Source organism: Phallusia mammillata, chromosome 4 (assembly GCF_965637545.1).
Source record: "Phallusia mammillata chromosome 4, kaPhaMamm4.hap1.1, whole genome shotgun sequence".
Classification (NCBI taxonomy): Eukaryota; Metazoa; Chordata; class Ascidiacea; order Phlebobranchia; family Ascidiidae; genus Phallusia; species Phallusia mammillata.
Genome location: NC_137255.1, coordinates 21,181,763 through 21,196,436, shown reverse-complemented (window position 1 = coordinate 21,196,436; position 14,674 = coordinate 21,181,763). Strand labels below are relative to the sequence as shown.

The window sequence follows — 14,674 nt, the reverse complement described above, 5'->3', positions numbered from 1 at the left end:
TAAGCTGAGAAATTGAACAACAGCAGCGTTACACAACAACTGTATAAATGACCTTTGTCTATAACCTAACAGCTCAGCACGCCCTTCACATGTCCACGACGCACGATCCCCTGCAACAGTCAAGAACCAAAATAACACATTTAACCAGACGAGACAAGTCGCACAGCTGAGCCGATCATATGGCACGAGACTTCCGCGTTGCATGCCTTTTTTCTTTCCCACGCTCGTGCGACGACGCCCAGAACGAGAATTTGTATTTTTGCAGGCTGGAAAAATACCACAGACACGGTTAATTTTAAGTATCCTCTCAATCTTAATGTTGAAAGAGAAAACCTAATCAAATCAAGTTTTAAAAGAGACTGTTTCCAATTACGAACGTAGACATTAAATATTTGGTTTGTTTAATCACAATTAGGCTAATTCTTTACATTATACTCGATTACGCGTTACTTCACTGGCCTGCTCCACAACTCTTAGGTCTGCTCCACAACTTTACCAAAATGAATTCGGTTTTCTTAGGATTATGCTGAAATTACGTACATTTATACGATTATGAACAGCACATAGACTAGTGGTCTGATTTAAATAAGATTAACGGGTGCACAAGACGCCAAGTTTCTTCCTGGGATGTATGCAAAATGTCTCAACAGTATTTGTTTATGCGTCGTTTAATCCCCGCACATATTGCACGGATAATCCGGGAAACGGCTCGTGCTTTCCGGCAGTCGAGACTTAAAGGGTTTTACAGGCAAGTTTTCATTACCAAACGTAATAGGGATTAAACTGTAATGAGCTTTTGTACTTTGTAATATTACGACTATAACCGACCAGCAAACTACCTAGATTTATAGTGGAAAGATAAAGCTAAAATGATAACATACATGAAAAACAAACAAACAGAAATGACTGCTTACAATTTATATTTCAAAAAGATGCTTTTAACAAACAGATCAAAAGAACGCGAAGGAATAGGCCTACAAATCAAATTTTTGACAAAAAGTAGCTTAGAAAGTGTCAAAATTAGACGATCAACTAAATTTTATTCTGCTTCATCTAAAAGAACTTTTATCGCTAGTTGGCGATCCAGAGCCACCAACTCTTTTTCCAATTTCTGCGTAGTTTCAGGACTAAAACCGCCGACCGGACATAGCATAAGCATTGCCAATTGATTCACACATAAACACGCAAGTATTAAAGAAATGTGTTCATTCTCATCGGTGTCATCAGAAATCTCAGGGTTTAGAGACAAATTTTTCTCCGTGTTTGCATCGAAGCAACCAATGTTTTGAAAAATATTTTTCCGAACAAACACAGTAAACCAGGTTAAATTAGAGAGTTCAGTTTTAACAGTTTCAGAATTGTAATTAGGAAAATAGGATGCCGCAACAATGAGTTTGGTTGTGCGTGTGTCGAAATGGCTGTGTACTATATCCTCACGAAACAAAATACACGAACCAATGTGGCTATAGTTGGTCATACAGTTCTCCATAAATATCGAGCTCTTCATGTGCATTTCAAAGTCGTTGTCAATGGGCACAAGTTTTTCGGTATGCGCCAAAATGTTCAACAGGTCGTCGCTTATTTGTCCTTCAGACCAGAACCGCAGTAGCGACGAAAACGAAGAAAACCGCAGTTGTACGATTTCGATAAGCATGTCAAGCAAAGCGACAGGATCTTCCTTGGACTCTAAGGTGCAGCTTAATGCCAAAGTAATTTGACTCTCCACTCGAGCTATAGCGAACACTTGGTTTTGTAAGGTAATTTTTCGTGGCACTGAACCAGTAATTGTCGTAACGCTGTCAAATAGTGTGACAAGACTTCCGCATAACACGCACTTCTCTCCGCTGTTCATTGGTTTGGGAGAAATGAAAGACCTGATGGCTAAAAGAGGATCGTCGCTTTCACTTTGAAGCAAAGACGAGTCGTGGATAAAAAACGTTCGATCCATTTTCCTCACTTATCACTTGCCTATTTAAAAGGAAAAATAGCTTTGCAGTCATGGAAGGCGATCACAATCACATCATAGTGCTAATACTTTTAAAGTTCAAAAACATTACTTTTGTTTGATGTAGCAGTTATAGAGTCTACATAGTACATGAATAAATCTTCTAAAATAGGTGGTGTTTGCACCAAAATGAGAGGCATTCCGTAAACTTATTGTGATACTGCTCAAATTCCACAGATAAAACTTCCAAACGTTTCAATCAATTAAACCTAAGTTCCGCGACCTTGATTCTTTCTAAAACACAACAGGATAACACTCAATGTAAATAAGCTGACGCGAGTCTGTGTGCGAACGCAAGTAACGCAACAGATTGCAATGCAGCGGCGGCAGTGCCTTTGTTGCAGGCACAAAGTGCAACGTTAATCTTTAACACGAGGTTAATAGCAGTTTTTCGGGGAGCAAGCTGTCACGAGTTTGCGTGCGCAACTTTGACTGTCGTTTCTGATTAGGTCGGCTTTTACAATGGCCTATTTTTTGTTCCGTATGCCTTTATGGTGTAACAGTCTATTTAACGTAACAGAGGAGTGCAATAAAACAACTTGATTTTACCACAACAGACAACAACTTGTTCAGAATACATGTGTGTTTAATCGCCAAAGCCAGTTCCTGAGATGTGTGTACACTTTAAACAACATAACAATTTCCCCAAAGTGGGTGCATGCATTCAGTAGGCAATATTTATAAAACCACACCTATGCGTCAATTTTGAGTTAGATTGTTGTAATTTTACAGAACTACCTTTTTCACCTGTAATATACACATTCTATTTACAAAAGCACCGTTTCCACTTAGCACCTATGTATGTTTAGTGCAGAAACATGACAACAATGGACGTCAAGGTAAGAGCGAATACGACCAGTTGGGACGAGACGCCATTGCTCGGAGCACCGCCATCAGTATTATCAACAGCCTTAACTACAGATTCTGCAATTTTGGCCACACTGCCGCTTGGGGCAGCTGCCTTGACAGCCTTAACCGCATCATTAACTTTGCTTTCAGGAATTCCAGCCTTTTTAGCGGCTGCGGCAATATTTACAAGAACACCGCTGGGGCCCGAAGTATCTTGGCCGCTGGCTATGGCCTGGATCACGGAGTTAGGCTGCTGGACAACCGCAGGGGCTACCGATTCCACGTTACTGCCTCCTTCTGCCGGAGCGTTGTTTTCAACTTCACTTCCTTCTCCAGCGGATTCGTTTTCAGCTCCATCTTCTTCGACTGCGTTTTCAACCTCACTTCCTACTTCAGCGGATTCGTTTTCTGTTCCATCTCCTTCTACTGGATTTTCTGCCAGAGGAGGGAGAGCGGGTGAACCAAAACTTCCACCTGTATAAATATGTTAAAGATAATTGAGGCTGCAACAAATGAACATGAATACTGCATAACGACCTAGGCACCTTATAAACAATGCGTCTGATGGTTGCTATCATCACGCTGTGTTTGAACTGGTGTAACCTATGGCTTATGGGTGCTGTGGAATCCTTTTTAAACGAGGACATTCTATTTTGGAGAGCGCACATTAATCATCTATGCCGTTCTTGAGGTACCAAAAGACACTATAATTTTTTTAACATTATAGGATATCTGACTAACAGTTTGCGATAGAAACACTTCGTAACCCCCTTCTAATCCCTATTTTGTTACTTGAACAAAAATATTATTCTTTACATATTCTGTTGATATGCCTTTAAAAATGAACGTTTTTCTTTTTGAACGTTTTTCTTTTGCCAAAAAGTCGCCATGAAATCATGAAGATATAAAATCTCGACTTGCCTTTGCAATTTGGGACTTGGTAGGTTGACACAAAATTTTCCATCACTTCTAGAGCAACTTTGACCTGTGGAATCATGGGTTCGTATCCTTTGGGTAATATCTCTGTTATAACGTCAAGAATCGCGGCTTCGTCACATTTGTCCCTCCAGCCACCCAAGAGCAGGCTTTGAAATAACGAGAACGTGCTGCAGGAAATAAAATTTAATTAACACTAGAGCAAATACAGTATTGATTCACTCAACATTGATACTTTTCAACACTTGTCGAAGGTTGATTAGAATATCAATCGGTCAACCAGGATGTTTGAAGACTTTAGTCACAATAAAAAAAAATCGTCCGTAAAGAGTCACATGGAAAAGTGCCACTACGGTCATTTGTATATAGGTATATGAGGCAGAGTTGGAAGCGGGCTGGGAAATTCGAGCCCGAACCCGGCTTGAACATGAAAGTATGAGCCTGAAGCCCAGTCCGAGAAGCCTTTTTAGGCCCGAAAGGTTAATTGATGGGCCTTTCCATCAAAGCCTACAAAACGTAGTTGAACATAATATAATATAAACGGCGTTTTCGTGCTGTTGGGCATTAGGTGATGTCCAGCAACTAGCTACTTAGTTAGGTAGGTATCTGAAAAAAAACCGGACACAGAATTTAAAGTCGGGCCCAAATCAAGCCTAATTGTCCAACAAAACCTAAGCCCGAACCCGGCCCCAACCCGACTTAAAAAGTCCGGCCCGACTTACAACTCTGAAATGAGGTTCGTCACATAACGTTCATTCATCACGTCAAACGATTTATAATTACCTGCAGAAGTTGTTGCGTGTTTCGCTGTTGGCAAATCGCCCGTAAGCTTGCTCAACCGCTGTAGCAAACTCCATTATAAAGTTGTTGTTGCAAATCTTCATATCCGCTCCTGTATCTCTGATGTGTTCCGCGATTTGCGCCAAAAAATCTGTGATTTCGCGTTCTCCCTCTGAATCCGATTGGAAACAAGCCTTTTCCATCACTATCTCCTTTTCTTCGGATTCGCCTTGTGTCAATTTTTCGAGGTTGTCCAATACATTCTAAAATGTAAGGAAGAATATGTGGCGACAATTTTATGGATATTACCTTGACTAAATTATTTTTCCGGAAGATAACATCACATGTAAACTTTTTTTATAATTGCTAATTGGACATTTGTATCTCTCTTTTACGGTCAAGATGAATTTTCCTTTTTGTGTAAATTCTCATTGAAGTTTTTAAAAGGTTTGGTAGTCTGGGGATCTAATTTACAAACATTGCCAGACAGAGTTTAAGCAGACTTGTTACTGGGGCTCAAACCTTGAAGTGCTAACCTGGTTGATTTTAAGACCACTTTTGGGTTGAAAGGTAATTTTTCTTAGGCACAAACGTGGCCTAATGTAAACCCGAAATCAAACCTAAATCAGCCTGTTTTTTTTTTTTTTGAAAAACAAACCTTAACACAAATTCAAACCCGTAGCCGACCTGAAAAGCTCAGGTCGACTTACAACTTTGTTGTCAGATTTGCATCAACTCACCTGGTAATATGTACGCATTGAGACTGGAAGCAAATCCAGAAGACTTGTACAAAATGACGACAGACACTTGGTAGATGCGCGGTGGAGGCAATTTATAGTTGCTTCTACGTTGCTCCTAACGTTAAAGCACAAGAGCTAGTGTTTAATAATGCTTGAAAATTGTTTTTTTTAAGAATTTGGGGCAAACAATTTCGTTGTGCATGTAAATGTTATCTAATCGACTTTTTGATTTAAAAGCGAGCAAAAATTCGAAACAGAGATCATTTGTACTAAAACGCATACAAACCATAAACCATTTTTTTATATAAGCAAATTTTAAAACATGTTGTTGGTTGTGTAGTATTGGATTTAACACAATTATTTTGTTTTCGGTTTGAGTGTAAAATTTACCTGCAAGATGGCGCGTCACCGTACGGATATCCTGCTAACAGGGGAGCGACACATTTTGTAACTTCGTCCAGCGAATCCTTCAGTGAGCAACCGGGAAACATTTTAACATCTGAAGTAAAAAGCAAAATCAAAATGATTTATCCAATCCACTAACATGTCATTTTAAAGTAAAGATCAAAATTTCATGCGAGTGTAATGTGTTAGACTGATATGTTTTCTACATTTAAACACTAATACACAGGTTTGCATTTAATATCATCGAATCTACACAAACCAAATCATATAGCTACGGCTATAGCAGTAAATTCTAGAAACCTGATTTCAGATCCAATGCAGCACATCCGCTTGGTGTCGCTGGTTTGTTACAGGCGAATGTCTTGCAACGTTTCAAAATACAATTAGGGTTTGTAAGTGGGCCGTGAGCTTCCTGCAAACTAGCACATCTATCAGCTTCAGTTGTTTCCTCCGTGCAAAACGCTTCCTCGATTTTGCCTAAACCAAGACGGAGTCAATTGTATTCAGTAGAAAACATTTTGGCAAAATTATTTGAAAACAGGGCAGACAGTTGACTGGACTGTCTAAACTCTAAAGCACTGGAACCATGCCCAGACAATACCTAAATCTTGATGGGATTCGTACTTGAGAACGTACATGGTTTGAACTCCGTCAAAACAATTAAAGAAAAATATTTTCTCCTAATCACAACTGCTATATTTAGAATGCTCTCAACCACATTTAAAAATATATGAGATTGCTGTTAAAAAAAATCAGTTATATTTTCTCACCTGAACTTCCGTCATCTTGCGTAAAAGTCAAGGTGCCCAGAGCACATTCAAACGTTGCGTTGCAGGACAAAGTAGAAATTATGTTGTTTGACGCCACTTGACCATCGCTTGTCTTTCTCCACCCCTTAAAGCACACCGGGCGCTCTAAAAACATCCATTTGTTCAAATTTGTTCAAATTTACAAGCGCTTATTTCGAATAATCGGCTAACGAGATGTAAAAATTACTCAGATTGACATTTTTTTCAAATATTAAAGAAAAAAAAACTAACAAAACTAACAACTCGTCAATGTACTGTTAAGAAAATAAAAGCATTTTTTTAATTTTCGTTTGTCTCGTTTAACCTGATAAAAGAAGTAAACAAAATTTAAAAGACTTCATCGGTCTTTACCATCACAAAACACAAGTGTCGCACATCCACAGAGTAGCAGTAGAGACTGACAAAGTCGATACGAGTTCATCTTGAATAAAGTCAATTTTCTCGAGCTTAGGCCAACCGCAGAGCTGCACCTAACCACAATAATACCAATATGAACCATCTATAACTGCCCACATGCCTATAAGCGCTATCTTACATCACTTTTTTGGTCAAAAATGAGGCGGCATTGCCCCTAAAAAAGCCTTGAAGTTGTCATCTGCTTGGTTAGTTCCTCAAGACTAAGACGATGACTTGTCAAATCTCCAAGTCAAAAGAATCATTCATTGCGTCTAATAACGACGGCTTGAGATCCCTTCAAGAGTCGTTGAGCTCCGTGTGAATTTAATATTATTGACACGTCTGTCCCATCGATGCCTGCTGGTGGTAGCTTTAAATATGCACAACAATGCACCTACATCAAAACACCACAGGAATTTCTATTCGCAAAACACAAAGAGTTGGTTTGTTGATGATTCACACGTAGTAAGTCACTCTGTCTTTGATTTGCCGATCTTGCTTTTGTTTGGTAAATCCAGGCGCGCTTATTGTGTCACTGGTAGGACATAAGCAAGAATGGAATAAAGCATTGGCTCTTGAATATCAAACCGCAAACTTGTGTTATACACGTGTTTGTTTATGCTTTTAAATTTTTGAAAGCAACGAAACTTGTGGGAGGAGGAAACCAATGTTTAATTATCCTGTTTTTGTACTCGATCTACAACCCTTGGTTGGATTTTTAAACGTAAAAACGGCCAAAACAATGATAGCAAAAGCAAGTAAAAATTATAGCAAAATCAAGTAAAATGTAATTTGATATTCTACAGTTCTACATTTTGTATCTGAATTTCGGTGTGTAATGACAAGCATGCAAAAAAGCATGAAAATTGCAAATATGGTTGCGACAAAGAGAAAACACCAAAAAAGCTAGTCCAAATGTACAAATGCACAGTTATGGTCGTTACAATTGACATTGCCCACAACAATTCGTTTTGTTTGACGAACAAAACATACTCAGTCGTGACTATCAATTTCCGGGAGAGAATTCGTCGGTGGCACGCAGGGAGCTTTCCAAGAACGAACAAACAAATTTCCAAAAACCGAAGCCAAAACAAAACCATTGTCAGCAAAACAAGACCTATGTGGTTGAAAACAAAAACAAACTCCTTGCTGGGATAGCTACATACACTTGTAATAACGTTTTTCATTGTAAATATTTTGGCCTTAAAAAGAATATGATAAAACCTCACAATTCATTACTTGGTGAATAAGTTATGTTTTATCTTCTGCTACGAAGCAAGTTATCGAGTTTTGAAAGCATTGTACAGTAATTAGCGCTATGATTTTATAATGTTAAATAAACATATCTAATATATCGTTATGTACAGCAGGTAGATGCGCCTAATCTACACACAGACATAAAAAGCCTAGTTGGAATTCCAACCTGAGCGCGTGCGGGGTTAAAAAACCGTAAAAATTCATTGCGGTTTGATGCCTGTCTTCTAATGCTTGTTAAAATTCATCTTCGGGATGTTTAAAAAAGTTTTAACCTTATGAAACTTTATTCCAATGCTTTTTTGTCTGATAGATAATTGTGAAATGTTTTGTGTGAAAAAATTCTGCTGCTGTAAATAGGCAAGTTTTAATCGTATTAGGAACCCGGCTGAAAAAGCAGAGATATTCCAAACAATAATTGAATTTCGTACTGAGAAAAGCGCTGATCGATCACCCCGAATCGTGCGTTTTTGCGCCAAAACAAATCTTCGAATTCGACAATATCTGCTGCACGTTTGCGTCAAACGCGTGAAAGTTCGGCGACATCTAATTCCCGCGACACGTCGTGTTACGTCATTGCGAAACTCTTAAAAAGCGGAAATTTCTATGATCAAAAGTTGACGCTATGATGACGTGCTGTTACATGTTAGGTCATAGAGTCAATGGATGTGAAAGATATTTAATGTGGCAAAATTGAGGCTTTGTATTTGCTTACATGGCATAAGGTTCTTCAGTTAAGTAGCTCAACCTGACAGCACCAAGTATTCGCTTATACTTGTTTAATTTGTTTGGTTTACAACTTGTAAAGGTTTAAAAGACGAAACCATATTGCCAATAATCTTGAAAGATTGACAATTATTCATTACAAATTAATGTACAAGGTGTCACTTAAGATTGTACTTAAATAAATAGCGAGTTAACAGTCAAAAACCACTTTTATCGCATTAGTTGTCTCATTTTTTAGGAACCAACAACTGGTAGAGCGGCTGTATAGTATAACCAGCCATTTGGTTTAATCAGAGTTTTCTGTTATCTTGTTTTGAAAGCCAAATGCGCATCGGGACCATATACGATGTGGGGTAAAAAGTAGTGCCAACTTCTTCACGAATGGACACACAATTTCTTTTATGAGACTTTAAAATGAGCGTACCCCAAGTTTTAACGCAATTACTTGTTAGGTCTTGGGACCCGAACTAAACAACACAAAATGGATCAACCGACATCATAAAATGTCGAACCCTAGACTCTCATTTGCGACTGGAGGATTTTCGACTATGACGTAACAGCCCAAACCGGAACAGCTGAGGCAACATCGTGATCTCGAAATGGATCTTATGATGCGAATGTCAAAAAAAGACAAAGGAAAATTACCAAAACGTTTTTTCTTTGTCGAATTTAAAGAATGTTTTCTTGAACTAACAAGCCGCACCCTTAAAGCTTCCAAGCATAACTGTGTGGAGATGGGCTGTTGTGTAGATGTCGAAGAGCAACGAACAGTTTTATTTTAAGGAAGGATAGTAAGTGAAATAAAGATTCTGTACAAAAAGATATGCGACAGATTGATCCATATAAGTTCTGTAGGAGTGTTGCGAGATGGATGGGACAATAAGTTAATTTACCATTCAATAAATGCAATTTTCAAATTTTTAACTTGCTTTATGACAAGGAGTATATTTATCGTTGTTTGTTCAGCATCGAGAGTATATGCATATCATGAAGGGAAATAACGGAATCCTGTTACCTGATCTGCAATCATGCCTCAATTACACCCTAATGTTCAAATTTATTACACGTCGGAATACAACGACATCGCAGAGTGTCCGTAAATATTTCATGAGATCAATTTCCTTGGTTTCTTGATACACGCAATACCTATAATGCATGTAACTTGATAGGAATTCTAATGATTTACCGGATAAAGTAAATTCAAAATTAAGACTTGGGTGGAAGTATAAGCCTTGTAATTTTCGCCTTTACCGCATAACGTTTGCTGTACCTATCGTTTGCTGTACAAAAATCAATCACTGTGTAAAGTTTTCTTGGTGAGCCGTGCATCATCTGTTGCAAAACTACATGTTATTTCCCAGCATTTCAAAGTTGATTGGAGCTTAGATTGTTGGCATTAGTTTGATTTGGCACATCTCGTCGAAAAATGACATAAAAATGTTTGTCCGCTTGGACTAAATTATTTGCTTTGTACACGCAGGTGAAATATCATAGTAACTACACTGTAAAAATGAAGTTAGTTCTCTTCTTTTCTGTGGCCGTTCTTTCTGGAATCAGCGCAACGAATGGTAGGTTAAATTGTGCCTCATGCTTACTCAAGATAAACTACAAAAATGCTTGTTGTCTACATCCTTTTCAATAATATTAAGACCAAATTAGTAAAAAGTTTTATTGTAATATATTAGGTATTACACAAACGTGTTGGTGTTTTTCTGTGATTTTGTACAGAAACATACTTTCAATTTGTTTTTCAGGACAAGTTGTGTGCTACAAAGGCTCCAGGGAGTCTCATGACGGAACTGTACTGTTGAACAGCTACATGGGAGGAGTCTGTCCCCTTGGCTACTTGTGCGCAGCAACAAATGTGCTAAAAAACGCTCAATCCCCAAATATAGGTATGATTTTTAATAATACTGTTTATTTTTAAAAAAAGCGTGCACCCTATTTGGCTTAATATTGAACGAAATTTTTTATGGATTTGAACAGTAGACCTATAAAACTTTAGATTTTACCTTTTCACACACATATTTAGACTATGAAATTGCAAGCTGCGTTCCTCCTTCGAATATTTCTTGTGTCCAAACCACTGCACTAGGCAATTATCCTTATGAATCGTTCCACAACTGCTCAGTAATGACCTGCGATAAATTTCTCTGCAATGCTCCCAAACTTCCGAACGGATGTTCAGACAAGGAGCTACCAGACGGTAGGTGTCGCTAAAAAGCATTTTAATAAGGTACAATAGATATCAAAATCTCCAAAAAAAATGTACCTTTTATATTTTTTGTTGATAGTTTATTCATGCGAGAATAAAATATCTTCGCGAAGTAAACAGTCATAAATACACAGGGAAAATAAGATGCCACTTATATTTTTCGTGAACATGAAAATGGAGTTAGGGCAACAACAACATTATGTTTCTTCATTTCTAGACGTTCAAGTTCTTCCCAATTGCACTCTTCGGGAAAGCTATACCATGGGAATGGCTTGCATTGACACCTACTTCAAAGGACTTCCATATTCTGATACCACGCAGTGCAAGTATGCACAACAAATTTATTCATAAAATAATTCAGTTATTCAAACTAATGACAAAAGAAATTAAAAAAAATAATTTTCACACATTGGTGAAAAAAATACCAATATTTTGCAGCGAAAGTGCAAAATCCACTAGACATAAGTTTTTACCAATTATTGTTTTGCACACTTATGGAAAACGTACGAAAATAATCTATCTTCACAATTAGCACGAAAATGATTGTTTTTACTTAAAGAGCCAACATTAACTCTGCAATGTCGTGTGGAGTTAATCTGCTGCCGAAATGCCTCACAGGATACTGTCCAACTGTGCTTGACGCTATACCCACTAATATGCCGTCAACTTATCAGGTATTTATACCGAGTAGCAGAGCTGGTTTTAATGTGTGTGAAAAAACACAATCACCCTCTACCAACAACACTGACACGTATAGCGCCAGATGGGCTGTATACCCCCATTATTTTATTTGGAATTGATCACTGTAAAATACGACACTTAATTTCAAATCATTTTCATAATGATGCTGATGTTTTGAAAACATAACGTACACAATATCAAATGACAGTAAACTTTGCTTCGTAAATTAATTATTTCTTGTATCACAACACAGGTTGTTATTCAACAAGCGGCCAACTTCAATTCAATCAACAGCCTGTTTATGGCCATTCCTGGTCTGAATGCCACAATTCAAAACGAAATTTTGAAAGCCATCTGCCTTCAGAGCGATTCTATCTATCTGCAAAACATCACAGGGTTGCTGGAATCTCTTGGTGCGATGAATCTTAACTTGACCTTTGAAAACCCGGTGTGCGACAATGATCTGTTTAATGACCTTTACAACGATGCCATGGCTGAAATGCCGAATATGATCAGCGCAAAAACCCACAGCGAATTCTGCATGTAAGAGCCATATCATCTTACCTTAAGCTTGTCAAGGATTTATTATTATTTCAAAGTGTAATAAAGAAGCATAAGGTTAGCTTGACATCGATAAGTTTGAAGATTCCTTCCTAAGATCATATGTTCGTTAGATGTGGTTGAGTGTCATACCTACTTTAAGCCGCAAGTGTAGCCGTTGATCTTTATTCTCTTTTTCACCTAAGGTCACTTAACAAAATGAAAACGATGGCCTTGAACGCGTGGAAAACGAGATGCAATAAATCAGCAGTTATTGAGATTCTTCGACCTCTACTGGGTCCGCTTTATTCTCCACTTATGCCAGAAATTAAGAAGGCAATCAACATCATTGAAGGTTTCATGGAAAGTCCAGACTTTCTCGGCTGCTCAGGTACGAATTTTAGATTCCTTGTTAAATATGTTTGGTTTCGTAATTGAGTATGTCATGAAAACAAATTATAATTGCTTTGTTTTCGAAAACTGTAAACCTCTTAGTATTTCCTTGTTTAGATTTACACAACAATATAAAAGATTTAATAAACACCACAATTTTGTCCAAATAAGAATATCCGTTCAAACATGAATAGAGACTATATAGTCTTATAGTCTTATGTATATATACTGAGATAATCATTTCCCTTTTCACGTTTTTAACTGATGTTAACCAACAATAAACATTTTACAGATTCCTCAACCACAACATCAGCATCAGCATCATCAACGGTTGAATCACACTCAACTACAACTCTGCCAACAGCATCGTCAACAGTTGTAGTAGGTGGCTCAACGACGCATGGAGCGTCTGGTTCTAGCGCCCCGTCAACATCCAACACAACACCACCCACAAACACCGCATCACCAGCATCTCCTACCAAAACTGATTCTCCAGCAGAAACCGCTGAACCAACTTCGACCCTGGCAGCCACCACCACGTCCGGAACGCCTACGACTAAACATCAACTGGTCCATTCCATGCTTGTCGCTTTTTTGACCGTCCTTACTGCACTTGTCTTGTAAATTCATTCGCTTTTGTTCAAACTAAAATTGTTTTGTCTTTAAGCCTATTACAATGTGACTTGTACATGATTTTGTTTGTATTTTAAAAGGTTTTCTCCAATTCGGGGGTAAATGTTTTGCAATGGAATCAAACGGTTTAATTACTTGACTTTCTGTTAATTATAATTATATTGTAACAACAAAAATAAAAATATACTGTACAACAAAATCTCCTTTCGACAGAATGCAACTTAAAAGTTAATCAGTGTTAAATTCTTTCGCCGTTGAACAAATATAACTATTTTGTACATCATGTCTTCAAACCTTAAACGAAGTAAGTTGACAAAACACACCTTAACCCTAATCAAGTGGTTTCCAATCGGGACTGAATTCCTCACAAGGGGGGTTTTGAAACTTGACTGGAGGAATTGTTCTTCATTGGTACATGTGGTTTGTAAATATTCTCTTGAGCTCTGGGAATATGACCTGTAAAGTGAATAAAAGAGCCAATTTCGAATGATCTTTGTATGGTTTAGCATCTACTCTGTAGTATATTGGAGAGGAAAGAAATGTTTTGGATTGTTAAATGAGGAATTCGTTTAAAAGGTCGGGACCACTACGCCTAATCACTCACAATAATTCTGTCCTGTTTAAATCTAACAATGCTTGTTTACCGGAATAACTAGAAGGGGACTTCTATTTTTTTAAACTCTTTTCGTACATAGTCTTTAGAAAATCAGAAAAAGGATATAACGCATAACTTGTATCAGCAAAAATAGCTAATTTTAGAGTGGTTATGGACGAGATACATAAAACAGTTTTAACTTCTGTCGCGGGCAGCTCAAATGCTTCACGCGGGACGGATCGGGCCCTTAGGTTGCCAACCCTTACTTTAAACCAGTGATGTCCAACTCGAAAAGAGCGCCGTGCCAATTTTGGTTTTCAAACATACTCGCGTGCCAACGTTTGGTTATTTTTTGGAAGTCCACGTTAGTTTATTTAGCAATTGTTTGGCCCTTCCTACTTCACTGCAGTTTTCAACCCAGGCTCTTCACGCGTAGTCTGCTATTGTTAGTTGTTTTTTTTTTTTTTTATTTACCATGTGCCCGTTTCTCAGACTGGTGCCAAATTTCGATATTCGGCCAATGTATCAACTTTCGTTAAAAATCTTATGTCGTCGAATGAAAGTAAACTTGTTCATAAAACTCTAGAGATTGTGTGACAAGTCCTAATGCTTTCTATCTGAATGTTTGCAAAAGCTCGAGCGCCATTTTAAAGTGCTCTGCCACATATGACACTGCTTTAAACTATTGTTATCAAACGAAAATACAACTTTAACAAT

At 37.9% G+C, this 14,674-nt stretch overlaps 3 protein-coding genes across 4 annotated transcripts; 1 reads left to right on the top strand and 2 right to left on the bottom strand.

Annotated features, from left to right (window-relative positions):
* Nucleotides 1-903: 903 nt before the first annotated feature.
* On the bottom strand, nucleotides 904-2,331 carry LOC145225476 (uncharacterized). Its single transcript, XM_080092186.1, has 2 exons — nucleotides 2,058-2,331; nucleotides 904-1,968 (listed from the first exon to the last, which is right to left on the bottom strand). The coding sequence occupies exon 2, from the start codon at nucleotides 1,946-1,948 to the stop codon at nucleotides 1,040-1,042; it is 909 nt and encodes a 302-aa protein (XP_079948312.1). The 5' UTR covers nucleotides 1,949-1,968; nucleotides 2,058-2,331; the 3' UTR covers nucleotides 904-1,039.
* A 227-nt stretch (nucleotides 2,332-2,558) lies between these two features.
* On the bottom strand, nucleotides 2,559-7,165 carry LOC145225474 (uncharacterized). Of its 2 annotated transcripts, XM_080092184.1 has the most exons (9): nucleotides 7,060-7,165; nucleotides 6,876-6,994; nucleotides 6,486-6,629; nucleotides 6,016-6,192; nucleotides 5,701-5,809; nucleotides 5,311-5,425; nucleotides 4,574-4,833; nucleotides 3,776-3,960; nucleotides 2,559-3,328 (listed from the first exon to the last, which is right to left on the bottom strand). In XM_080092184.1, coding segments are annotated over exons 1-9 (1,629 nt in total). In that variant the 5' UTR covers nucleotides 7,062-7,165; the 3' UTR covers nucleotides 2,559-2,810. The 2 variants fall into 2 exon arrangements, with proteins under 2 accessions (XP_079948310.1, XP_079948309.1); XM_080092183.1 differs by having other exon boundaries at nucleotides 6,876-7,165.
* A 4,892-nt stretch (nucleotides 7,166-12,057) lies between these two features.
* On the top strand, nucleotides 12,058-13,401 carry LOC145225168 (uncharacterized). Its single transcript, XM_080091838.1, has 3 exons — nucleotides 12,058-12,339; nucleotides 12,543-12,727; nucleotides 13,022-13,401. The coding sequence occupies exons 1-3, from the start codon at nucleotides 12,098-12,100 to the stop codon at nucleotides 13,351-13,353; spliced, it is 759 nt and encodes a 252-aa protein (XP_079947964.1). The 5' UTR covers nucleotides 12,058-12,097; the 3' UTR covers nucleotides 13,354-13,401.
* Nucleotides 13,402-14,674: the final 1,273 nt, after the last annotated feature.